The 27977-nt window shown below is 38.9% G+C and overlaps 1 protein-coding gene across 5 annotated transcripts; it reads right to left on the minus strand.

Annotated features, from left to right (window-relative positions):
- Positions 1-537: 537 nt before the first annotated feature.
- Positions 538-27965, minus strand: LOC127436430 (cardiomyopathy-associated protein 5-like). 5 transcript variants are annotated; one of them, XM_051690574.1, is made up of 13 exons: positions 27582-27965; positions 23339-26969; positions 22108-22203; positions 21398-21631; positions 21161-21183; positions 20330-20451; positions 20110-20244; positions 16455-16601; positions 15172-15319; positions 14424-14557; positions 14077-14191; positions 5554-5730; positions 538-1259 (listed from the first exon to the last, which is right to left on the minus strand). In XM_051690574.1, the coding sequence occupies exons 1-13, from the start codon at positions 27710-27712 to the stop codon at positions 1013-1015; spliced, it is 5340 nt and encodes a 1779-aa protein (XP_051546534.1). In that variant the 5' UTR covers positions 27713-27965; the 3' UTR covers positions 538-1012. The 5 variants fall into 5 exon arrangements, 4 of the variants coding, with proteins under 4 accessions (XP_051546534.1, XP_051546525.1, XP_051546544.1 ...); XM_051690565.1 differs by having other exon boundaries at positions 538-1265; XM_051690584.1 differs by lacking the exons at positions 538-1259; positions 5554-5730 and adding an exon at positions 8287-8410.
- Between the last annotated feature and the right edge of the window lie 12 nt (positions 27966-27977).

Here is a 27977-nt window from a genome sequence, read left to right on the forward strand (position 1 = left end):
CAGGGGTGTGCAAGTTATTTGGTACAGAGGCCACATCGGGCTTTAAGTAGTACATGGGGGCACCACTATTTGAAAGCATTTTTGGTCACACTATTGTAACAATACTGCATTGCACCAAGAACAGCTGTAAAAATTACATTTAAGTTTTGCTTCACAATCATTTTAGACCTTCATGAGTACATATTAGATTAGAACTGAAAAATTCAAAAGAATATTTTTACAAAACACAGAAAAAAGAACTTAAAAAATTAAGAGATAGATATTGCTTAAATGTATTTTCTTGACTATTCTAGAGCTTTAAGAGAAGATAAAGGAAAAATAAACAGGCCTATTACTCTGATGATCCATGGAAGAGAGAACCAAAATCAGCTTATTTATTTCACTAAGCATGTCTCTTCTGTTAGTAGGCTATATGATTAAGAGATATCTTCACCAGCAACTTAAGTGAAATAACCTTTTCCAACCAAAATTGTCCATAAATAGAGTAAACCACAGAAAAATATTTTAATATCTAATTTATAACGTCTTGCCCATTATTTCAAAACGTGTCTTCTCGGAGGGAGAATTCAGCTATGAAAAGCCTGTTATTACCACTGCCAACATCTGTTTTATTCAAACAACCTAGGTGAAAGCTTGCAGCTTCCAAAATAAATACACTGACATTTAATATATTATAAAGTGACCCTGAATTTTTATCAAATATAACAATAAAACTTGTTGCATGCACGTTCTGTTTCAGATATACAAAAAACAACGCAATGGCTCAAAACCACAAAACTAGTTTGAAGGGACTTAAAAGCACAGCTTCAAAAGGAATTCCTCCTTTCCCAAAATTAGCCAAACTAAACATTTCTCAAAATCCTTTAATTCATGCCATTTAGTAGTACTGAATAACTTTTCACGATAGCAAAATACAATTTAATATATAATTAAGAAAGTCAATTAAAAAAATTACTTGATTCATATCTTGTCACACTAGCAAGCCAGATCACTGAGGTGTAAGTGATGTAAACTAGCAGTGCTTGACAAACTCTGGCACGTCCATGGTCATTTTCAGCTCTAGGTTACCCGGTTGCTCTAAGACAAAGACAGGGTGGCAGGGCAGAGTGAAGGTGTGCTGAAAAGTGCTCAAGAGCTGCCCGTTCTGGACATTAAAAAAGAAAAGCCGACCCTGGCTGTAGTCCAACAGAGTGCCGATCCGTGTAGGTACGTCCATTACAAAGATGTCAGACTCCACACAGTCATGAAGCAGCTCAAATCTGCAGCTGAAGAGAAGAGCGGTTAATATACAAAACAATACAGTGCAATACAACCTGATTAATCCCAGAGGGGCAATTTAGTTTTGGGAGTAGACAATGAATCACAGGGGTAAAGGTGAAGATGCAAGAGGAGATATGCTTGGACTGGTTGGGGTTAACATTTGACAATAAAACATGTAATGTCACCTTCATATTTGTACACCTGGGATTTTCTGAAGTACAGCAGTCTTTCTGTTGATTTTATGTTTGATACATTTTCCTTTCATCAATTTTGGGAGAAAATCATTTGGAAAGCATATCTATTTAGATGTGTGTATTCTGTATCATTAAAAAAAAAAATGTCTTGATTCAAGACTCTCTCCAAAGAAACATTTTCAATGAAGCACAATGGACTCAAGATGGCACCGAGTATGGCTGCTGCGTTGCGAGCTCCGACACAACATAGCAATGTTTTGTTTGTTTTGTTTACAATTCTTATGTTTTTTGTCTTGGATGTTGTCTGCCTCATTGTCTACGACAGACAAACACTTTTGGACATTGGTTCAGTGATCTCACACCGAAAACCAGACTTCACATTCCTCAATGCCGACCCGCTGTTTACAAACACGCCAGCGGAGCCCTTTGTCTGGGCAGCACGGCCGCAGAAACGCAAGAGGAAAAGGGGAAACAGAGCCGGCGTTCTCATCAGAGTAAGACGCCGCGCAAATCGACCCCCACTACCCACTATTCTACTGGCAAATGTTCAGTCTCTGGATAACAAGCTCTGCGAGCTGAAAGCGCGGATCTCTTTCCAACGAGAGACGAGGGACTGCTGCATTATCTGCCTAACAGAAACTTGGATGTCTGCAGAGATTCCAGACTCAGCCATTGAACCCGCGGGGTTCTCCATGCACCGAGCAGACAGAGCGAAAGACCTCTCAGGTAAAACTAGAGGAGGTGGTGTATGTTTTATGATCAACAAATCCTGGTGTGATCAGAGGAACGTACATTCCATCAAGTCTTTCTGTTCTCCTGATCTGGAATTTCTTATGCTTCTGTGTCGACCATTCTGGCTACCGAGGGAATTCACAGCGATCATTATCACTGCTGTGTACATCCCGCCACAAGCCGACACAGACCGGGCACTCAAGGAACTGTACGGGATTATAAGTGAGCAGGAAACCGCGCACCCTGAGGCCGCGTTCATTGTGACCGGGGACTTTAATAAAGCCAGTTTAAAATCAGTCGCACCAAAATATCACCAGCACATTAGTTTCAACACATGAGGGGACCGGGTTTTGGATCATTGCTACTCTCCGTTCCGGGATGGCTACAAATCGCTCCCCCGCCCACCATTTGGCAAATCGGACCACTCTTCCATTCTGCTTCTGCCCGCTTACAGGCAGAAATTGAAACAGGAAGCACCCACCCTCAGAACGATCCAGTGCTGGTCGGACCAATCAGACTCTACGCTACAGGACTGTTTTGATCACATGGACTGGGAGATGTTCCGGTCCGCCTCTGATGACGACATCGAGCTTTACGCTGATAGCGTAATGTGTTTCATCAGAACGTGCGTAGAGGACGTTGTTCCGACCAGAACAATATGGATCTATCCGAATCAGAAACCATGGATAAATAGCGATGTTCGCGCGGCACTTAATGTGTGGACCTCTGCTTTTAATTCCGGGAACACGGAGGAGCATAAACAAGCCAGTTATGCCCTCCGAAAAACTATCAAAACAGCAAAACGCCAGTACAGGAGCAAGATTGAAGGACAGTTTAACACCACCAACTCTAGAAGCATGTGGCAGGGAATTAACATCATCACGGACTTTAAAGGGAATAAAAACTCCGCCATGAACACCGCTGCCTCTCTACCGGATGAGCTAAATACTTTTTATGCTCGTTTCGAGGGAAATAACACCGCCCTCGCGGAGAGAGCTCTCGCGGCTGAAGCTACAGAGGTTAGTTCACTCTCCATCTCTGTAGCGGATGTAACCCGATCCTTCCGACGGGTGAATATCCGCAAAGCCGCGGGTCCAGACGGCATTCTGGGCCGCATCATCAGAGCGTGCGCGAACCAGCTGGCTGGTGTTTTTAACGGACATTTTCAACCTTTCCCTCTCTTTGTCTGTGGTCCCCACATGCTTTAAAACATCCACCATTGTGCCTGTTCCAAAACAATCAAAAATAACTTGTTTAAATGACTGGCGTCCTGTTGCTCTGACCCCCATCATCAGCAAATGTTTTGAGAGACTAATCAGAGATTACATCTGCTCTGTCTTGCTACTCAATCTTGACCCGCTGCAGTTTGCTTACCGCAACAACCGCTCCACTGATGATGCCATTGCATCTACACTACACACTGCTCTCTCCCACCTGGAATAAAAGAACACTTATGTGAGAATGCTGTTTGTAGACTACAGCTCAGCATTCAACACCATAGTGCCCTCCAAGCTAGATGAGAAACTCCGGGCTCTGGGCTTAAACAGCTCGCTGTGCAGCTGGATCCTGGACTTCCTGTCAAGCAGACGCCAAGTGGTTAGAATAGGCAGCAACATCTCCTCATCACTGATCCTCAACACTGGAGCCCCACAGGGCTGTGTTCTCAGCCCATTACTGTATTCCTTGTACACACATGACTGTGTGGCAACACATAGCTCCAATGCCATCATTAAGTTTGCTGATGACACGACGGTGGTAGGTCTGATCACTGACAATGATGAAACAGCCTACAGAGAGGAGGTGCACACTCTGACACACTGGTGTCAGGAGCACAACCTCTCCCTCAACGTCAGTAAGACAAAGGAGCTTGTGGTGGACTTCAGAAGAAAAGACAAAGAACACAGTCCCATCACCATCAATGGAGCACCAGTGGAGAGAGTCAGCAGCTTCAAGTTCCTGGGTGTCCACATCACTGAGGAACTCACATGGTCCATCCACACTGAAGTCATTGTGAAGAAGGCTCACCAGCGCCTCTTCTTCCTGAGACGGCTGAGGAAGTTTGGAATGAACCGCCACATCCTCACACGGTTCTACACCTGCACTGTAGAGAGCATCCTGACTGGCTGCATCTCTGCCTGGTATGGCAATAGCACCGCCCACAACCGCAAAGCACTGCAAAGGGTGGTGCGAACTGCCAGACACATCATCGGAGGTGAGCTTCCCTCCCTCCAGGAAATATATACAAGGCGGTGTGTGAAAAAAGCTCGGAGGATCATCAGAGACTCCAGCCACCCGAGCCATGGGCTGTTCTCACTGCTACCATCAGGCAGGCGGTATCGCAGCATCAGGACCCGCACCAGCCGACTCCATGATAGCTTCTTCCCCCAAGCAATCAGACTTCTGAACTCTTGATCTCTCATGATCAATATACATCAGCACTGCACTTTATTACTCTTACTCTTATATCTCACACCGGACTGTCATAAATTATATTATTATTATATTATGTCTCTCTTAACAACTGACTATCAACCGACAGCCTGAATGTCAATACAGTACAATACTGTACATTCATATATATATATATATATATATATATATATATATATATATATATATATATATATATATATTTTATTTTTTTATATTTTAATTTTTAATTTTTATTGAATAATGTGTATCTATATAGTAAAAAAAACAAAAAAACAAAAAAACAAAAACAGCGTATTGTATACTGTACAGTGTATGTTATTATTTGTATATTGTTGTGTGTAATTATGTGTATATTAGATGTTTAAATTGTGTTGTGTTAATTTGATGTTATTGTAAATTGTTATATGTCTCATCACTGTCACGACTGCTATGTTGATCGGAACTGCACCCAAGAATTTCACACACCATTGCACTTGTGTATATGGCTGTGTGACAATAAAGTGATTTGATTTGATTTGATTTGATTTGATGTCAGTTTGGTGTACTGTAATATATTAAAGAGAGTTTGAAAAAGCTTGCAGAGACTTGGAAAAATGTTGGGTCATTTCACTATGGATTAATCAATGACTTTTGAGATTGTTTAAAAGGGTAATTTTGATTAATTTTGAATGCTTGCTTGTTTACTTCACTGACTGCCAAAGAGCCCTATTATTTTCATGGACCATAATGCGGTTACAAAGACCTACCAAGTTGTTTAATAAAATGAAAATCACTTTTTTTTTGGGGGGGGGGCTGGACACTTACTTTAAGGCCAACAATGTTACTTGTCAAAATAAATATTTCATGGCCTTTGTTTCTGTTTGGAATAATGAAATACAGATATATTCACAAACACAAATGTATGCAGCTACTGTACATCACGAGTCTGCAATACCTTATAGATGTAGGTACACAGTGCAAACACCAGGAGGTGCTGTTCTCCCCCAACGTGCTGGTTTGTGATGCTGTTGGATATGCAACGCCAATGCGGTACGCTTTGCACCTGGAAACCTCTGTCTCCCAGTAGTAATATCCAAGTGAAGGCAGGAGCTCACCCATGACAGCTGGGCATCTGGGAAATTTCCAAATAGATGCATTTACTGTAACTCATATCATCTGCCGACCTCAATGTAACATCAATAAATCTGTGCTTAGGAACAAATAAAATAAGTGCAAAAACCCTAGTCTTATTCAATATTTGTGTGTTACACAATTGAAACGAGCAGCAAAACTGATATTAAGATTGTTGGGTAACATTTTACAATAAGATTCTATACTTAAAAATTAATGCATTAGGTATCATGAACTCCAGTGTTGGGTAAGTTACTCTAAAAAAGTAGTTAATTACTAACCACTAATTACATCTTCTACAGAGTAATTAGATTACTGTACTAATTACTCTGTCTGAAAAGTAATTGCATTACTTATTACTAATTACTTTCTAAAACCCTTATCAGCTTCGACCAGACGAAAAATACAAGGATAGACATGAAACTGTTCTTTTAATTCTTTCAAATAAATCATATAAAATCAAGTAAATTATTCATAAACTAGCCAAATAATTTAAGGGGGCTGCATTAAATTAGAAAAGATAAATTTTAACATACATTTAGACATTACATTTCGATTTTAAATGTACTATTGTTTTATATAGAATTGTTCTATATTCTATACAGTATTTAACACAATTACATCAGATGTAACTGTAATTAAATTACTGAAAAATTAAGAGTAATATCTTTTTTCAATGAAAAAGTAATTGAATTACAGTAATTAATTAGTAATGCATCACACCTAACACTGATGAACTCACAACAATAATTTTTCACAGCATTTATTAATAGTGGTTAATGTTCATTTAGAAGTATACGATTGCAAGTTTGTTACATTGTTAATATTGTTAGTTCATATTGTTATCATATATATCTTTTAAAAAATGCATAATTACATGTAGTTGTTGTTTTTGCTGTTTATTGCCATATCAGCATCAAGGGCTATATCAAGGCAAGTACAAGTTTTAATAAAAAAATAAATAAATACAGCAAAAAAGATAAAATACATTAAAACATAAAAGAAAACACACATATATATATATATATATATATATATAAAAATTCTATATAAGTGTAATGATGCTGCTGGTGCTGGCAATGACAAAGCCGATGACAATGGAGTGAAGAATCCAAGTGTAATTTTATTAACAAAAGTGAGATCCAATAACCCTTACTATAAACATGAACTAAACAAAACAAACTTAACTTTGACTTGACAACGTTACCAAACATAATACCTGACAAAAGACAAATGGAAAACATGATGCTTAAATACATGGACAAGAGGTAAAACAATGATGAGGGAACCAATGAACAGACAGAACTGATAAGACAATAACCCAATGAAAACAAGACACAAGAACATGGAGGGAAACAGGAATCACATGACTAGGGAACACATGACATGAAACAGGAACTAGATATCAAAATAAAAGACATGAAAAACATGAACAAACACATCAGACATTACATATCCCCCCCACTAGGGGCAGCTCCCGACGCCCCAAAACATAGACAAACACATGTAGAGAGCTGGGGGGGGGGGGTCTTGAGGCGTGGCTTGGAATGGTGTGGGGCGTGGCCTAGAAAGACAGGGCGTGGGGCATGGGACCAGGGCAGAGTCAATGGAAAGTGGGGCCCTGAGAAGCTCGAGGGGTGGAGCCATGGAAGGCAGAGCCGTGAGAGACTTGAAGGGTGACACCAGGGAACTTGGTACCCAGAAAATAGCCAAAGACTTGAAGGGCAAGGGTGGAGCCGGAGGCAGGGAGGACCAAGGCAGTGTTGGAGGCTCGGAGGAGCAAGGCGGAGCTGGGGGATCAGAAGACTGAGGCAGAGCCGGTGGGACTGAGGACCAAGGCGGAGCCGTAGGGATGGAGGTCCCTGGTGGAGCTGACGGATCAGAGGGATGAGGCACAGCCAGAGGATCAGAAAGCCAAGGCGGAGCCAGGTGACCGACAGACCAAGGAGGAGCTGGAGGGACGAGGGACCCCAGTAAAGCCAACAGGTTGAAGGACCGCAGTGGAGCCCAGGGAACGTAGAGCCGTGGTGATGTCGAGGGATCGACAGGCCAAGGTGGAGTCCAGGGCTCAGAGGGTCCAGGTGGGGTCGGAGGGTCGAAAGTTCCCCTTGCCTGATCATGAGGAAGCGTCCATAGGGTGGGTACAAGAGCGGGAACCATCTCCAGGTCCAACTGCTCAGATGTGGCCATGACATGGCGTGGAGCAGACTCAGGCATGGCTGTGACATGGCAGGAGCAGGCTGAGGCGTTGCTGTGACATGGCATGGAGTAGGCTCAGGATCCGGGGCAAAAGATGATGCTAGCTCGTCGGCCATGACGTGGGACTCCGGCTCGTCGGCCATGACGTAGGACTCCGGCTCGGCATCCGCCATGACGTGGGACTCCGGCTCGGCATCCGCCTCCCCACAGTGAACGTAGAACCAGTAATCTGCAGGGCAAGGTCGATATACTGAACCAGATTGAGGGAACTGCGACCACCAGGCATCAAAGAGGAAATTGGCTCACTTAATCCAAAACGGAAACAGTCTTTGAGGGCGACCTCATTAAAGTCCACCCGGCAGGCCAGAGCACAGAAATCCTCCACATAATCCTCTAGGGGACGATTCCCCTGACGCAGGCGTAGGAGTCAGATTGCTGGGTTCATGGTTAGGTCAGGTATTTCTGTAATGATGCTGCTGGTACTGGCAATGACAAAGACAATTACGATGGAGTGAAGAACCCAAGTGTAATTTTATTAACAAAAGTGAGATCCAATAACCCTAACTATAAACATGAACTAAACAAAACATAAACATAAACATAAACATGAACTTGACTTAACTTTAACTTTGACTTTAACTTTAACTTGACTTGACTTGACTTGACTTGACAACGTTACCAAACATAATACCTGACAAAAGACAATGGAAAACATGAGGGCTTAAATACATGGACAAGAGGTAAAACAATGACGAGGGAACCAATGAACAAACAGAACTGATAAGACAATAACCCAATGAAAACAAGACACAAGAACATGGAGGGAAACAGGAATCACATGACTAGGGAACACATGACATGATACAGGAACTAGATATCAAAATAAAAGACATGAATATCATGAACAAACACACCAGACATTACAATAAGATTCTTTAACTGTATTTGTGTTAAAAATTCTAAAAGTTTTCCAGGTGACCCTGTACTCAACAAATCCTTTAAAATATTATCTGAAAAGAAATGTAGCCTAATTACATTAAAAGCAGTACAGTCCAAAAGAATATGTTTCACAGTCAGAGTAATATTACAATAATGACATTTTGGTGGTTCCTCACCCTTCAATAAAAACCCATGTGTCCAGCCTGATCTCATTAATACACGTAGCTATTTGTACGTTAATATTTGTAACATTTAAACGTACAAGTTTGTATGTATGGATATTGTAAAACGTACAATATGGACATTTGAAAGCATCTAAAACGTAAATATTTTTATGTATTTACAGCTTTAGAAACATAAAATATTGACAAATCCATTACAAATATATTTGAATACACAAATCGATTATAAATATTTTATTGTTTTATAGAAATTTTGGATCCCTTAACCCAACCACAACCTCTAAATATGACCACATTTCAACAACATAAAAACATGTAACAAGTAGATCAATGTACAGTAGCAATAATTTTTGTTACAATATATTAATTTATATATATTTTAACAGCTGCTAATCCTACACCTACTTCTAAACCTAACCATATACATTTATTAAGCATATAAAACACATAACAGGCAGATCAATTTAATCACAGAAAAATTCAGTACAAAAGTAGACCAAAGTGCAATGCGCTGCATCTGATGTGCTCCCTGATGGCATACAACAGCATTGTGTGAGGTGGAGAGTACAATTTATATTATTAATCACTGTAAATCTTCTCCTGATGCACTCCATAACAGTGCTGTCATATCTCATTAAAACATATACATCGCAGAATACGGCATGTCGCAACCGGTTACGAGACACTTGAGAGCCAATGAGTATTCGACATCACTGCCATAAAACCGCTGGTCATAATGCTTGAGACGACAATTTTTGAATTTTGCAAATGAAACCAACACGTGTTGATGGTTACAGCGCTGCGGCAGATGGAGATCTGTTGAATAAAAGGCTTGAATTTAGGTCTGTTCTTCACAGAAAGCAGTCTGAAGATTTGGATTATAACTAACAAATGTATGAATTAAATGTGTTATCGTTTTATGGTGCTTTTTGTGGTTTATTTTGTTTTTTGGCATATTCTGAAAACTCCTTTTGTGCCCCATGGCAAACAAAAATAAAACTAAATGCTTAATAAATGATTCAATGATTACAGAGTTTTTATTCATTTTAATATTTAGTCTTGATTAAAGTGATATAATCCTTTAAAACGTTGTATGGGGCAGCAGAAATCACACAGAACTTAATGAAAACATTAAAATGTCATATTATAATGACAACTGCATTAAATAAAAGTGATGGCACTTAACTAATCTCATTGATTATAAATTAAATGTAATTAACTGATTAAATCTATTAAATCAATATTAATCAATCCAAACAGTGCACGTAAACATTTGTACGTTTCTATAGGTGATAATACATAAAATTATGACATTTAGGTGCTGTCAATAAGTCAATATTGTACGTTTCAGTGTCTATGCAAATGTAAGAAAATGTAAGTTTGCTAGAACCAAACTTTACGTAAGAATACATACGAATTCTCATGAGATTACGTTGATGTGTCAGTTTAGTATGACCTATGCGACACCTTGTGCACCACTTGATCATGTCTAGATTTAAAAGAATTAATGATTCTTTTGCCAACCACAAGATTAATTTCAAATAATTTGTTTGTGTCACATTCTTCCCATTCTGCTTGCCATTTGTTTAATATGTAAGGGTTTGAGGTCTGAAGGTGGAATCTGACACCTTCTGGTTTTTGTTGTTAGGGCCTCTTTAGCAGCAATATCTGCTTGTTCATTGCCAAAAAGACCGCTATGGCTTGGAATCCAACAGAATACTATGCTGTAACTTTGCATCTGTAAAAGGTCTACTTTAACTAAAATATGAACAATAACAGGGTGATTAGTCTTTAAAGATTCAAGTGCCTGAAGGCAAGATTTTGAATCAATAAAAATTAAAAAGTTCCGTTCTTGTTCATTTTCAATATGTTCCAGGGCTAAAAGCAAAGCTCGGGCCTCAGCTGTAAAAATATAACTTTTTCCTGGAATGCGAATGCCATATTGCTGATGACCAATCACTGCTGCTGCAGATACATAACTGTCCACTTTAGATCCATCTGTGTATATATGTTTATGATGAGGAAAATGGCTTCTTATGTCAAAGACCTGTTGTTGATATACATTTGGAATAGTAACAGCCTTCTTATTGCGAGTTAAATCCAAGTTGATATTTAACTTTTTCAGACTCCAGGGCGGAATAGGGCAGAAATATGTCTGGCTTAAGGTATCAAGATTAATATCCAAGTTTTCTAAATGAGGTTTGATCTGTATCCCAAAAGGTCTGATATAATTGGGTTTGACCTCATTCAAATGTAGATATTGGGGATGGAAAACTAAAAAGTAGGCTGGGTTGCATTGATATGTTTTTAGCTTGAGTGCATACTGAAGAGCCAGTTTCAAGCGTCTGTTATAAAGAGATGGTTCATTGGCTTCGGTATACAGACTCTGAACAGGAGAAGTCCTGAATGCTTCAAAAGCAAGTCTCAATCCTTGATGATGCACAGTATCCAGCATTTGTAAGTAAGATTTTCTGGCAGAGTCATAAACTATACTCCCATAGTCCAATCGGGAACGAACCAGCATTCTGTATAGGCATAAAGTACAGTGCAATCTGCACCACATTTTGTTTTTGCCAACACCTTAATAATGTCCAACGCTTTAAGACATCTATTCCTTAAAGATTTTATATGTGGAATAGAAGTCATTTTGTTATCAAAAAGGAGTCCTAAGAACTTGGTTTCCTTAACATCTTTGATGGGCTCTCCATCCATGAACAGTTCCGGGTCATGATGCATGGACCGCAGAAGGCAAAAGTGAATACAGACAGTTATTGTTTTAGAAAATCTGAAACCATTTTCAACTGACCACACATTCAACTTATTTGTGCATAACTGCAATTGGCTCTCAATTACATTCATGTTTCCCACCTGTAACATATGCAAACATCATCAACATAGAGACTACACAATATATTGGATCCAATAACATTTACAATACTATTGATTTTAATCATAAATAGAGTAACAGAAAGAATGCTACTCTGAGGCACTCCTTGCTCCTGTGTATGTAAATTTGACACAGTAGTTCCTATCTGGACTCGAAACCATCTATTGGACAAGAATTTGGAAATAAATATGGGCAAATGTCCCCTGAACCCCATTTTATGCAGGTCTCTTAAAATGCCATATTTCCAGGTTGTGTCATATGCTTTTTCTAAATCAAAATAAACAGCTACTACATGTTCTTTTTTAATAAAACCATCACGCACATATGATTCTGTAGAGCCGAGGAGGGTGGGGCCGGGCTGGAATGAGACACACCTGGTCCCCAATCAGCCTGATGGGGCGCGCGAGGGATAAAGGCGGCCGGGGACGACAGTTAGGGAGAGAGAGAGAATTACAGGCAGCTGTACTGTGTGTTTTTGGTTGTGTGTTTAAGTTGTTTATTAAATTATTATTCAAGTTGTCAAGCCGGTTCTCGCCTCCTCCTTTCCACTGAACCCCCTTACACTGGTCCTAAAATTAGGCTTAATTTTCTATATGCAAAATGGAATTATCTAAGACATTTTCTTGACAGTTTTCATGAAAATTTCCCACATGTGGTATGGAAATGTTGGTGTAAAATACCAGAGCTTTTCTAAATCCCCTTAAAATGATGCACGATTATTCCATTATAAAAAATAGGGATGCACCTGTACCACTTTTTCTCTCCAGATCCGATTCCGATACCTGAACTTTCGGCACCAGTGTAAGGGGGTTCAGTGGAAAGGAGGAGGCGAGAACCGGCTTGACAACAAAAATAATAATTTAATAAACAACTTAAACACACAACTAAAAACACACAGTACAGCTGCCTGTAATTCTCTCTCCCCCTAACTGTCGTCCCCGGCCGCCTTTATCCCTCGCGCCCCATCAGGCTGATTGGGGACCAGGTGTGTCTCATTCCAGCCCGGCCCCGCCCTCCTCGGCTCTACAGATTCTAGTCTGATAAGATGGTCTAAAGTGCTCCTTCATTGTCTGAAACCACACTAAAAGTCACTTATCTAATGATCAGATTCCAGTTTCCAGACAAGAAAGTTATTTACCATCCTCTCCATGGTTTTACACAAGCAACTTGTAAGAGCTAAAGGGCGGTAGTTATTGGGGTCAGAATAATCCTTGCCTGGTTTAGGTATAGGTATAACTTTAGCCTTATGCCAGGAAGATGGTATATTTCCAGATTTTCCAGAAGAATAGATAATATACTTTGGGGCAGGTGCTTTAAAAATTGGTACTGAATTTGATCGGGCCCAACAGCAGTATCATGGCAACACTTTAAAGAGTTTAAGAGCTCTTCCATAGAAAAAGGTATGTTGTATGATTCTATATTGTTGGAGTAAAAATTTAATTCACCCTTTTTTTTTTGTTTCTGGAACTCGTGGTGGTAATCCTCTATTGAAGAATTCCTTTCAAAGGTTTCTGCTAACTTATTAGCTATTTCATGTTTTAAAGTTAGTAGAGTACCTCGTTGATTAATGTGCTGTATTTGAAGACCACCTCCCTTGCCTTTCATTTTCTGAATCGCATTCCAGATCCTCTTTGTTGACGTATTTGTTGTCAAGCTTGATACAAACTGTCTCCAGCTATTTTTCTTCATCTCATTAATAACTCTACATGCCTGTGCCTGGCAGATTTTAATCTAGTAAGATTTTCTGTTGTTGGATGTTTATTGAAAAGTCTTACTGCTTTTTTACATGCCTCAATAACCTTTTTACAGTTGTCATCAAACCATGGATTTCACCTACAGAATGGTTTTGTTGATGTCTTTGGGATAGAATTACATGTAGAAATTAACAATAAAACTGAGATTACTAAATGCTGTAAAACTGTTGTTCATTGTTAGTTCATGTTAACTATTGCGATAACGAATGTTAACATATACAACCTGGTAAAGCACTACCGCTTGTTTTCAGTATGTTCTGTTCCACTGACAATTTTTTTTCACTCATTTTAATCATTATACTAATACTTAAGCATAAAAAAAAAAGCAGTGTATTTATGGAGATAATTTGTAAAAGTGAAAATAAATGACTAATTGAAGTACTTACTCAATGACTGAGGACATTTTATTGTAGGTGTCCTGTGTGTACTCTACCGAGTTTCTGTCCTCTGAAACCTTCAGCATTGAGTGAGCGGTTTCACTGAGGAAGTGGAACCTCGTACCTTAACAATTAACAACATTCGCCAAGACCAAACATACCCCAAACACAAACAGAATGAACATTATATTATTTTAATTCCAAATTAAACATTATCCACATTCTAAAGCACTTTCTAAAGGGAATTTAAGATTGAATAATACAGTTTCAATACTATATGCAGATGAATACAGTACCTGGCTATTAAATGATAATACCATATTAAAATGATGAAATGTAATAGCGTTGTATCTGACCTCTGGTGGAGATAAGGGCCGCTTCACTCTGCTCACTGGCCCCGCAGGCATTCACTGATTTGATGTAGAAGAGGTAATTCTCATTGGGCTGAAGAAGGACCCTCTGCTCATTGCCTTTTATCCCTGATATAGATCTGTGTAAGGAAAGACTGTTTTCAATAAGTGCAATTATACCCAATAACATCTCCTCTAGTGCACTGCTGTGCACCCTTGAGGAATCATGGGAAACCACATCTGAGTGTTTTGGAGTGTATAAGCTCTTAGTGAAATATGATAAATGAAATATTCATAGTAAATAACATAGCATTCAATAAGTTGCCTCTATTTAATACCATAAAGGTGAAGTTTTTTTTCCCCTCAAAGCTAAAATACTTTATCCTATCCCAGTTTAATATGCCATTTGCAGATTGTTTCCCCTGAAAAGGGTAAACACTATGGCTCTGTGGCACATCCCAACCAGTCAGACACAGCAACATCAGCTCAACCAATGGAGTGAGGTTGGGGTGGGATTATCTGTCTGACCAACCATAGCAGACAGCTAGAGTGTTTGGGGAAACCTCTTTGGAAACAATTACTATTTTTGCAATTCTGTTTGCTGCCGCTAGTTGTAAAGAAATTACACACTTCACCTTTAGCAAGGTATCATGACACTGTTCACTAAAACAGGAACAAATTGTAGCATATTTGGCATTAATGCTATTCTGCTTGTACAGAAAGCTGCACGTACTGTTTGACTAGTTAACTGTACCTAAGTCCTTCTCTCTCACATGCATACTGGCGGCAATACTCCAGTGTAAAGCTGTCCACAGCGCTGGGCTGAACGGCGCTCCAACGCAGTGTGGCAGAGTCCCACAGCACAGTACACTGCTCCGTCTGGATCACAGGTACAGATGGGGCTAGGGGAACACAGCATGACAAATAATTAATCCAGTTTGTTTTGATGAATGTGAACACTACATCCAACATGATCAAATGAGAAATCAATATGCTGCTTCCGAATGTTCCGGTACCCTGAAATCAACCCCACTCTGCTGAGTTGATTAGAAGCCCCATCCCCATCAGACATTTTTTCAAGCTTAATTCAAATGTTTTTACATTTTCCTCTGGTGCTAGCATGGAGCAACCTCCAAGACACAGGTTCTAATCCCATGAAAACCAGGAAGTACATGCATTCACATAAACAATGGTGAGAGTGATTATGAGGCTGCATTTTTCAGTTATTTCAGTTATTTTTTATTTATTTTTGCTCTAAAATAATAAAATAATTATATATGGGTTTAGGGTTGGGATATGGGTTAGGGACTAGGGTTAATAAAAGATGCATTCCTCTTGACTGTATTACATCACTTGTAACTAAAAATGCAACTCGCTTTTGGTACCACCTGTGAAAATTCACCTCAGCAACACTTCCAAATTTGGCCACTGGGGGCAGTGGTTCAAATTTCGGTAAGTACAAATCGATTTCAACAGTACAACTTTTGACCTCCTGTTGTCAAATTTACAGTGTGATCAATCTGATTTAATCTGGATTGGAAGGATGTATACTTTGGAATTCACCAGGGTCAGAAATTAAACAGGGCTCAGGTTTAAAATGGCAAAAAAAAAAAAAAACCTTATTAAGATTGACCAAAATATTTTAAATGTGGAGTGAAACAACTGTGTTTTTTTATCTGTTATCTAAAATTTGATACATTTACAGTAATAATATCTAGTCATTGGTTAAGACACCATAGTGACCAGTTGATTCAGTTCAAGTGTTTGACATTTGTTAGACAACAATATGTAAATATAAAATGGATTCAATTCTAGGAGGCATTTATTGCCCCTTAATGAAAAAGATAATTTCTGACACTGGAATTTACATTCAATATCATGTAAATCTTGTAAACAATATAACCAAGGATCCACATGGTTATCTCATTTTCGAATGATATATTATGACATGTATATGCAAACATGATCTTCTCGATCTCACACGGCATGAACAAGCATCATGCGAGGCAGAGGGGATTTACACAGCGAGTCACTGACCAGTTCTGAAGGGTAGTCTCTCACTCGGCATGCTGCAGCCCGTGTAGTTCACCGCCATCACCCACACTTTATAACACTTATCTGGTTCCAGTTCTTCTAGATTACAGTAGCTCTCCTTCACAGTCACCCGGTACTCCTCTGAGATTGCTGCAGATTCAATTACATTTAACACACTTTAACTGAAGCATGCAGCCAGGATCTGAGCACCCCACTGACATACTTTTACATACTATTAAGTCTGTTTATTACTATAACATTATGACAAATTGGGATGCTTTTGTTCAATTCTATTACAAACAGGATACTTTTTCAGATTTTTTTCACTTGTTTTAAGTGCAAACGTCACTAAACTTAATTACATTTACGCTTATAACAAGTGATCTGCCAATGGAACAAGACAAAATACACTTCTTGATACATTTTTGAATACAAATCTTAATATTTTATGCAATTTTGCTTTTTAGGTAATTTTACAGTGGCCCTAAAAAGTATTTGGACACACTTATACATGTAAATTCCATTGCTTTAGATAACCAATCAGCAAACCAAGTGCAAACAAATGATGCTAGACCTCTTCTCAGAACTAACTTCACTTTTGTGAGCCATTTTTGCAATAACTCACTGGTCCCAAGGTAATTATTAGTGGATGTATGGTCAGTTGACCTCAAGTAAACATGGGTGTCCAGAGTGACCACAGGTGTAGTTCATCAGATTAACTATGGACATGTTCCACAAACATTTGACAACCAGAAAGTGTCCAAATACATGTTGTCTTAAATTTGTTTTAGAATTTGAAACTTAACAAACTTCTTTTTGTCAAACATTTTGCTGAAAAAGTGTGCTTGCGCTATCTTTAAATGTATGCCCGCTTGATTTGATATTTTGTTACCAGTGCTAGGCAGTAATGGATTACATGTAATCTGGATAACATAATCAGATTACAAAAATCACTTACTTGTAATTTTATTAAATTATATCTTAGAATACTCATGATCGGACTACAGTTACTTTTTAATAGATTACTTGATTACATAGTAACGAGGCAACGGCAGTAAATTGTTAATAATTAATTGATCTTTTATATTTTTAATTCTAAATCAGCACACCGCTAAATTATGCTCGGTAAATCTTTGAGTGTTTTTGGAAGAGAGGTGGAGGGTTGTGTGTATTGCATGCAGAACTGATACTCGCTACTAGACAGCCAGGTAAACATGGAGTGGTTTACCACAGCAATTAACCACTGGATCCTCCATCTCTAAAGCCCAAAGTATACTTTGATTTTGACGTGGACACTTAGCGTCTGTGTACAGTCGAACGCGAGCCTGTTAAACTATACTCCATTTGACGGTGCGTGCATACACAGGTGGTTGACGTATGCACGCTATGACTGCTTTAAGACAACAGACTATTTCTCTTCAGGAGTTTAGACCAATAAAGATGTCTTTATATTCCTTAAGACTCGAGTTACAAATGCAAGTATCTCCTGACCTCCTCACACACGCGCTCTTGATGTGCATATCTACTGTTGTTGTTTTTACCTTCATCTTTTTCTAGCCTTCTTCTAGCATTTTTTCATGACAGCAACGGCTCAAATGTGAGTATTGCCACCTTACGGATCCACAAATTTGTGCAAATAATTCAAGGCGCATGCGCATTCTGTGCGTTCAAAGACGCTGGGTTAAGGGCCAGGTATACTTCGTTTTTGCGCATTCTGGATCGATTCGCACCTGGTCGACCGCAAACGCTTTTGACGCATGCCCACGAAGACTTCTTCGTGATATTCATTTAGTAGTCAATAGCAGGTGCATGTGTCAGCGATGCGCACAGCCAAGGACTGCATGCGCTGGTCAAGAAAATCTAGGCAGATCTAATCTAATCTTGACCGTGCGGCTGTGCTGATGACGCAATTTCCGTCACACATATTGTGTGTGGAGTGATCTGCAACGCGGACACCCGAAGTATACTTTGGCCTTTATAAAAATCAGGTTGCACTCGTTCAGTGCTCGAACACTCTACTGATGACGAGATTTGTGTCACGCGTCCGACCAAAGTATAGTTTGGGTTTAAAAGCCTGAGTTCACTTCGGTTGTCCACGTTGCTAATCGCGCACAGTATGCGTGACACAAATTTCATCATAAGCACATTCTGCGCAGCCTGACCGCACGTGGCACAGATTTTCTTGACCCGTGGACGCGGTCCTCGTCTGTGCGCATCATCTGCGCATGCGCCGGCCATTGACTGTACTAAAAGAGTATCACAAAGCAGCTGGAGTATGCATGCGTTGAACGCATTCGTATTTGCTCACGGTCAAAGAGGGACACAATAGTTCAACTGCAAAATGTGCAGCAATATGGAACAAAGCCCATCACTCTACTTTTGCTGCTGATGCAGTGGAGTCCACTGCATGAAACTTGACATAAAACTTGACAAAATTGTTTCTTGTGCAGAGACTATTTAGCAGAGGGGCCACTTCTGTTAAAATGAATGGGAGAAATTGGAATGCCCAACCAAGGAGCTCTAAGTGCCCAACAGTCAACGGATGTAGAAAGGAAGTCCCGCCTTACAGGTAAAAGAGCCAATCACCTTTTAGATACAGACATCACTTCTCAATCATCTCGAGAACGTGCATGCGCATTAGCTATACAAGCCAGGAAAATTGCATTTTTAGCGTAATATGAGGTAAAGAGTCACAATTTATGATTCCAGTGTTATCAGGTTTTCCTGCTGATTTGAAATATGATCTTTGATCGTAAACTTGACCAACCGTTTTTGAGATTTTGGTGTTCCCCCATTCAAGCATATAGGTGCTGCACTGTCATGACTGGAAATAGCCTCCCGGGAGTGTTCCAAAGATGACCGACAGTGGACTGACATGCTAGAAAGACTCTGTCCTTGTGTTAACTGGTGGAACTCTGTTTTAAAATATTCTGCTCTTTTACAATATTCTTGCTGTTCAAAAGATAATATCTTGCACCTCAGCTTTGGAATAGGTGATGGACTATCAGTAAGGGTTAAAAGTGTTTAGATGAAAGCTTTGACCTAGCAAAGTTGCTGTTGATTTTATAGTCATTAATGTTTGTAATGTAGCTATTGTTTTATGAATTTAAAATTAACATGATGTCTCAGAGTTTTGAATTATAAACTTTAGCCATGCATGTAATTGCTGTTAGATTTAATGTTTATTTCATTAATTTAATGTTTAATGCAAAAATTTCATAAGGAGCTCTTTTTGTTAGCCACTTTTTGTTAGTAATAAAGAATGGAATACATTTTCTTCCTCTTTGTACTTTTATGTTAAAATGATCATCCTACTCAAATGCATGCGACATAAAATAGAATTAGGTTGAAAGTAATCCCAAAGTAATCCAAAATTAATTAGATTACCCCAAAAATGTAATCTGAGATTACATTAATGATTGCATTTTTTCACATGAAATTTGTCATCAGTACCTGATTACAATTCACAAGTAATCTGCCCAGCACTGTTTGTTACATAATGCAATGACATTCATATATTTTTAAGTGTGGCCTTTGTATATTGCCTTACGGAAGTTTAGATATTTTTGCAGAAAAAACAAGACGAAAATACTGATTAAGAATTGGATTTTTGTGCAGTTCAGACAGTAACAAACCCTGCTCTCCCCTCCCATCTAACCTCCTTGTGGCTCTTCCATGCAATAGACTTGGAAGCAGTCGATAATGTCATCCTCACTGACTCTCCAGTATACAGTGACAGATGTACCAGTGGCAGAATTGGCCTCTTGAGGCTGAAGATGTGGTTTTTGAGGCACTTCAAAATAAGTAATGATTTAAATCAGCACAACATGAGGGATATTTATTTGCAAGCAATTATCTTGGTGGAGGCAAAGAGGCACCTGGAATGGCTTGTCTGTTTTTCTTCTCAATGCCTGATTTGCCCTTGGCATAATCCTCAAAAACCAGTAGACCTCGCGGACCAAGCTCCAGTGACATGGTGGATTCCAAAGCTGCATTCAACCTATTAACAAAAATAAACAGAAGGATCAGTGGAAGGAGACACTGCAAAAAATAATAAAAAAATTCAAATCTATCACACAATGAACCCTTTTCAAATTTCCAGGTTTGAAATGCTGTAGCAAACTAAAGATATGTACAGACTATAGCAAATATTATTCATATTTAAAACAGCAAAAAATTAAATTAAATAAAAAAGTCCACTATTATGTTTTCATGACTATCTAAAAAAGGGAAAAAATTATTGAATGTCAAGTTTACTGTCACTCCCTCAGCAGCTGTTTTTGAAACTCATTTGAAATGTGAAATATTGCAGCAGTGTTTACAATTTTTGAATTATTGCCAACGTTATCTAACACAAACTATAGGGATATACTGTATCTGTATATCTGTAAATGTACATTAAATAATTTAAAATCGAAAATCAATATCCTGCTAAATTGATGGAAATGTGTCATCACAGTCTGTGAAAAGGGTCCATACTTCCATTGTGTGTAAACACTCCCATGCTGTAAATGTTTTATATAGTATTCATGTGTCTGCCACAAACACTCAGTTGAAAGGTCTTTTAAACACCAAACTTAACAAGGCAATTATTTTCAACAAGCGGCTGTTTTGATTAATTTACTAAGCATACTATATATGATGAGTTGTCGTTAACATTCTACGTTAGTAAGCCACTAATGCAACACAAATTCAGGCCATTCAGTTACCTCATATTTATATCTTTTGATGACTGGCAAGGGGGGAAAACAGCTTGATTAGACTAACAAAGGCTCTTCCAGATACAGCTCATTGTTTCTCTTAACAAACCTTAGCTAAGCACTTTAAAAAACGCTTCCTCTGCAAATATGGCCTTACGCCTTGGAGGCAATCAATACATTAATACTAAACTTAATTTGGTGCCTACTTTGAATGAGTAAATAAAACAATATTGAGGTGAGACTCACAGAAACAAATTTAAGAGGGTCCGTCTCTTCCATCTCCTTAGTTGTCATCGCCATAGTCTCATTGGCTTTGTCAATATTCTCTTGGAAAGACACAATCTGGTCATACAGCTGCTCCAGCTTGGCTTTTTTCTCCTCCTCCATGGCATGAGACATCTCATTATACTGGTCCATGACCAGCTTCAGTGCCTCGTCATGGTGCTCATTTATGATCTTCTCACAATCAATAAAGTTCTCCTGAGGGCCAGAAGAACAGCACAATCACAGGTGCACAGGGGTTACTGGAAACCTTTCTTGGCTTAATAGGATCTCCAAGCTGACAGTGCACTACTGCAAGCACTAAAATGGGTCTATGGGATTTTTATCCAGGACTTTTATCATCCGCCAGGTGAAAATGATCCAAGTCCAATCACTCAGAAAAGTGATCACACACCTCTCCTCAACAAAGTGTATAATTTGATCTGTTTTATAATTGATCACATCAACAGTGTGGAACAAGTTATGCACCAAAGTTTAATACTTGGGTTGGGAATTTGTTCAAATCCCTAACCCTAATATGTATGAGCAATTGTAACAGTGCTCTTAAATAGGGTTAGGAGTTTGACAAACTATATGAACTATAAACTATAATAATGATTATACAGTGTGTCAAGCATTTTGTTTTTATTACAGTGCAGGTTCCATGTCACATGTTTTAAATGTATTGTGAATACCTCCACTGTGTTGTATTCCAGCTCAAGCTCAGATACAAAGTCTTCAATTTCCTCTGATCTTCCTTGTAAAGCTGATATGCACTCACTCAGCTGATTCTGAAAACATTACCACTTTAGAAAGTACATTAGATATACATCATGAAACACTTTGAGATGCATATGGTAAGTTCAGGGCCTAGTTTAACCTGAACACATTTCCAGCATATATCTTAATTAATTAAGAACAAACATCTCTTTCATACTTGCAAATGTCATTATTTGTTCTCTTTGACATCTTTCATACTTGCAAATGTCAAATCTTGCTGTAGTCCTTTGGAATACAACTACAGATAAACCATGGAAACAGCTGTATGCTCCCAGAGAGGGACATTTCTGCACTGGCTATGCGTCATTTCATTCTGACTCATCTCCTACGAATGCTGTTAATGGCCAATAAAAGAAAAATATGTCTCTCTGTATCTTTCGGATTTGTATGTAAACACTATTTAATAATCAACAATTGTTTTGTTTATTTTACAGTTGATTATGTATATTTTTATAATTCTGATATATTAGGTATTAGAAGAGTCCATCTGCATTAAACACTTGAGCAATCAATGACTTCATCATTTAAGCTTTCCAGACAGGCCAGTTGAGAAAGATCAAATGTCAAGTTGATGTCAGGAAATCATATCCTACCACTCTTTCCACTGATCAAAGCACAGGGCTACAAAACCAAAGAACAGTACTGATATGCCTATGGAACCTTCCATGAATAGTACAAATTGGTGACACATTACTCAGTATTTAAGCATTAGACTACTAAGTCACAGATTCTGGCCTGTTGCACCTCAGAGATCTTTACCATTTCGACTGTATCCAATATTTAGAATCATACAACACCATCATTTTGACAATCATAATCATGATATCAAATTCGAAATTAAAGAAAGAAAAGAATGTAGGAAAAATATATTTTAATTCTTAACTACTTTTAATGGCCAAAAATGTAATATTTACCTGTGTCCCAATATTTACCTGTGTTTGCATGCACGCTGTTACAGCATTATAAAAAATGTAACATTACTTAAATACACCTAAAAAGTCACTTCAACACACCCTTGCACTGTTCATCACAGACAGACAGACTGACAGACAGACAGACGGACGGACGGACGGATGGCCGGACGGACAGATAGATAGATAGATAGATTACTTGTCTTTTTGCATGTTTAGAAGAAAATTTACTTACCTTAATACTGTCAAAGGCCTCGTCCAAAGAGGATGTCTCATGGTTTTGATGCTCAGCGTCACTCAGCAGTATTGGGCATCTACACACAAGGCAGAATGCATCCATTGGCTGAATTTCAATCTCCTCTTGAGGTTCACATTCTGACATCTGGCCGCCATCTAAATCCTCTACAAATTCAAAGCTTATTTCCAGAGTTTGATCTGCGAGTTGAACTTGTTCCTCTTTAACCTCAGCTATAGCTTGTTCTGACTGTCTTGCCTCTTGTTCTGTGACCATCTCATAATCAAGTTCATCCACAATTTCCTGCTGCAAATCTGGCTCGCAGCTAAAGGAAGAGAGGTCCTCTTGAGGGGCAAAACTTCGCAATTGTGAGAAAATACCTTTATCACTTCTGAGGCTTCCATCTCTGCTTATATCCTCATAAAACGCCAGCTCTAAAGGAGAAACTCTCATTGCTTGTGGTTCCTCTTCTTCAACTGGTGGAGGCGGCTCTGGTATGTCCACTATATCTTCAATCTGTGTGTCATTTATATGTGCTTCCTGCATCTTACACTTACGTCCTACCTCTACATTTGCTGTTGACACCACAGGTGACATTCTATTCTCAATTTTTTTCCCACCAGTAGAAGTTTCTATCTCTGGGATCTCCTTGGTTAATGATGTATGGCCTGTGGTTATATATTTTCCTTTACTAGGTTCTTCTACCTGTACCACTTTAGTTGGTATAGGTAATGGCCTCACTTTTGAAACATCTTCTGTGTCTTCTATTACGCTGTTCTTTATATCAATGCTTTCCATTTTAGTAGCTAATATTTCTGTCAAGCTATATGCTTGACTTGAATCAACCATTTCTTCCTTAGTTGTCTCTCTGTTTTCAGCAGGCATCTCATCCTGAACAGTCTCTTTTGTGGCAACAATATCCTGCTTTGCTTCCTCTGTAACATCTATCTTGATTTCTTCAAATTTTCCCTGTTTACTTGTAACCTCAGTTTCAATCTCAGGTATATCAATATGTCCTTCTTGCTTTTCAAGCCTTTGCTTAAGCAGTAGTGGCTCATTTGTAGGACTATTTGCACCCACTTCTACTTCTTTGTCTGTCTCATTTGCTGCACTGACTTCATTTTTCTTCAAACATTCATCCTCACTTGTAATCCCAGGTTTAGTCTGAAACTCAGTGCTTGTTGTATCCGTTTCACTTGGAAGTGATTGTTCTGAAGCTATATGCACTGATTCAGGCTCTGGCTTTATTTCAATTTCTTCATCAGCAATTTTGTCAATTCCTTGCTCTAGTTTCTCTTTGGGTATCATTCCTTTACTTGCAATGTCACTCACTTTATCCTCAACGATAGCTAGTATTTCACCATATCTATGGACCATAGAGGTATTTTCTAAGGATTCTGCAGAAAGTTCAGCTTCAGTAGCATGTGTTTTTGTAACTGTTTCAGACTCTTCTGAAGGTTCAACCTCTTTCTCTACTTTCAAATGCTGCATTTCTTCAGCTTTGGTTTCTGTTTCATCTAACAGAGTTTCTTTGATGCTGATGACCTCCTGAGCAAATATTTCTGGTGTTTCTCCTTGTATTTTTTCAGGAATGTCTATATCAACCTTCGCAGTAATATTCCGCTCTAAAACGACTTTGCCTTTTATGTTGTTTTTTTCATCCACTCCTTTGTCTTTCTTGGTAATAATACTTGTTTCCTGGATTTCAACAATTACATCAGTTGCTTCTTGATGTTTACCCATACTGTCCTCAAAACCACCAATTCTTTTAACTTCATGTAATACTTCAGCCTGGATTTTCTCTGAATACTTTGTTACAGATAAAATGTCAAATGCATCTTTAGTTTTAATTGCATCTTTATGCGCTAAACCCCCAAGCACTTGAATATCAGCAGTCTGCTTTATTTTTTCTTTTCCACTGTGTTCATCAATTGTCTGTTCTTCATCTTTTTTGGTGAATTTGCTTTCTGGTTCAAGTACCTGAGCCAATTTTTGAGGTAGTATGTCCAAGGGGTCACCTTTTGTTTTGATACTGTTCTTGGTAATGACAGCCACATCACATTGCTTTTTAAATTCCATACCTTGTTTTACGAGCAAGTCCTTTGATGTGACTGTTCCTCTAGCGATGGTTTCCACTGGAGCACAATGCCCTGGTGAACAACACCCTGTAGACTTACAGTCCTCTTTGCTGATGTGTTCATTTTTATCCGTCTCGCTTGATAGGCTGACAGTTACTTCATCATTTTCTTCTTTTGCACATACTAAACCTCCAGCGAGTTCAAATTGACTTTGTAACCATGCTAGTCTCTCCCCTTCTTCCTCCTCTCTGGCATCAGGTACCTTGTCAACCACTGTAGTTTCATCCTTCAGTATGAATTTTTCCAGATAACCATCTGCGTCATCAGAATCTGAATATCGCCTTTTGAAAGACCTTTCTGAAACTACACTCTCTGTATCTGAGAAGTCTTCTTCTCTCTTCCTGTCTCCTAATGCATCCTCATAAAGGTCTGAGTAGTGGAAGGACATTGCTCTTGGCTCCTCAAGAAGTACAGGATCTATGATCTTCGGAGGTCCAGTGGGGAGGAACACAGGCGTGAGGACACATTCCTGACTTCCAAATAAGTCTGACCCACTCTCTTTGAGAGTTTTAGAGCTTGCGTTTGCCCCATCCCAGTCCTCGCGCCCTTGAGGAACTTCAGGCTCTGCATTGAAGCTACTTCCGTAGAACACTTCGTCAAGCCTTTCTCCTAAAATTTCAACATCACTGATGATGACAAAGGATTCATCAAGAACGTCATCTGCTTTTGTGTCTTTCTGAGTCACATAAGGTTCCTCTGGCTGGCCAGTCACTTCTGGTATAAGATTCTCTGTCAATGCAGTGCCATCACTAGGGGCTTGTACATCTAACAGTGTGAATTTCTCAAGATAGTCCAAATTAGTTTCATCATTCTTGGGTTGTTTATCAGCGGAAATCTCGGGCGAATCCTTCAAGTTCTCAGTCTGCTTTATTTCTTGAATGTCTATCTCTATGTTCCAAGGACTGCTTGGAGCTAGAGCTTCATATTTCTTATACTTGGAGTTTATCTTAGGTGTATCCTCCAAGTAGGATAAATTCTCTGCCAGTTTAGTGCTTTCTTCCTCATCTACGGTAGGGAACTTCGATGGCACAACTATATTGAGTATTTCGAAACCCTCTGATATCAAGTTAAAATAATCTTGATCCTTGGTTTCAACAGAGTGTTCCTCCTCATGGTTTTCAAATCTGATGTTCGGAACAGATACCTCAGTCATTGCTGGTCTTTCCTCACCTACTCGACTTTTTGGCAGCCTGGAGCTTGACTTTCTAAACCTGTCGCCCAGCTTGCATCTGCTGCTTGTTCTTTTCCTCCTCTTGATTCTATCTTCATCCATTATGATCACAATATTGCCCTGTGTTACAGAGCCCTCAAGACTGTATTGTTCTGACGGTGAGCTTCCCTCTGAAGCCCATGGGGTCGAGCATCTACTGGATGCAGTCTCCCATACTATTCCACTGTCCTCGCTCTGTACCGTCACCATGGAGAAGGATGGATCCACCATCAGGCACTGGAGTTTGGGTTTCACGGATGGATCTTGCATTGCTTCCTTTAAACTGTCAAGACAAGTTTAGAAATTGGTATGGTTAAAAAAAAAGGGAGGAAGAATAGGCATTGATGTAGCCTATATGAAATCTCTATCAAAAGTCTTCTGATGATGGATACTGCATCAGAGGGTGCATTTCTATTTCTCATTTCTAAGAGCATGGTTGAGTGACTCACGAACTTTCCATGTATGATGAGACCTTAACTTTTAAGCTTAAACCCTTAATGAAAAGATTAATATTGCAGAATATCTGCTTAACAGGTGTAAAAGTTAATTTACCTAAAGATATCAAACGGTTATATCCTATGGCCTTTCTTGAATACATTGCTGTACAATTATTCATTCGTAAAAGTGTAATCAGTAAGTTAAACAAACAAAATAATAATAATAATAATAATAGGTGAGGAAAAAAATTTAAACTATATTTAAATTTGATACACTGCCATTTTATAGAAAGTACAAGAAGGCCTGAAATGACATTGGGATAAACAGCAGTCTATGGCAGTGTAAAAAATAAATGGTGAACAATATTTGATTTGCTTGAGGAAGGTTAAAACAATATTAAAATATAGGACAGAAAAAAAAAAAAAAAAAAGAAGAAGACACACCCGTGGGAAACTACCTGTTATGGAGTTCTTCAATCTCCTCTTCGTCGTCGATATTGATCATTTCTGAACCCACGTCCTGCATTTCCTCCATTTCTGGCTCTGCCCCCTCACATTCCCATTTCAACGCACGATCCATTTTGATCATTGCGAAATGGTGACGTTATTTTAAAATAAAAAACAGTCTTGGAAAGTGCTGCTTCGTGTTGGGATCATCTCGTTGAATGCAATTCGCCTTGCTCAGCGGCTGCTAGAAATAGATTTCAAAGATGTTCCAGATCTCAAGGCTGCGCGATAGGAAAAGCGTCACAGCTGTCCTAGTTTTTTGTAACTCGACTGAAGGAAACTCTATTAAATGTAATTTCTAATGTTTACTATAACACAGGAACACATTGCGAACGATTAACTGAACA

Source organism: Myxocyprinus asiaticus, chromosome 4 (genome assembly GCF_019703515.2).
Source record: "Myxocyprinus asiaticus isolate MX2 ecotype Aquarium Trade chromosome 4, UBuf_Myxa_2, whole genome shotgun sequence".
In the NCBI taxonomy this organism is placed as follows: domain Eukaryota; kingdom Metazoa; phylum Chordata; class Actinopteri; order Cypriniformes; family Catostomidae; genus Myxocyprinus; species Myxocyprinus asiaticus.

Bases quoted from the DNA above. Each gene is read 5' to 3' on its own strand.
- LOC127436430 (XM_051690565.1), bottom strand. From the start codon at position 27,712: ATGATCAAAATGGATCGTGCGTTGAAATGGGAATGTGAGGGGGCAGAG. The intron at 20,245-20,329 runs GTGCCTCTTTGC...CTTATTTTGAAG, and splicing joins AAACAGACAAGCCATTCCAG to TGCCTCAAAAACCACATCTT. The intron at 15,320-16,454 runs GTCAGTGACTCG...GTGTTCCCCTAG, and splicing joins GAGACTACCCTTCAGAACTG to CCCCATCTGTACCTGTGATC.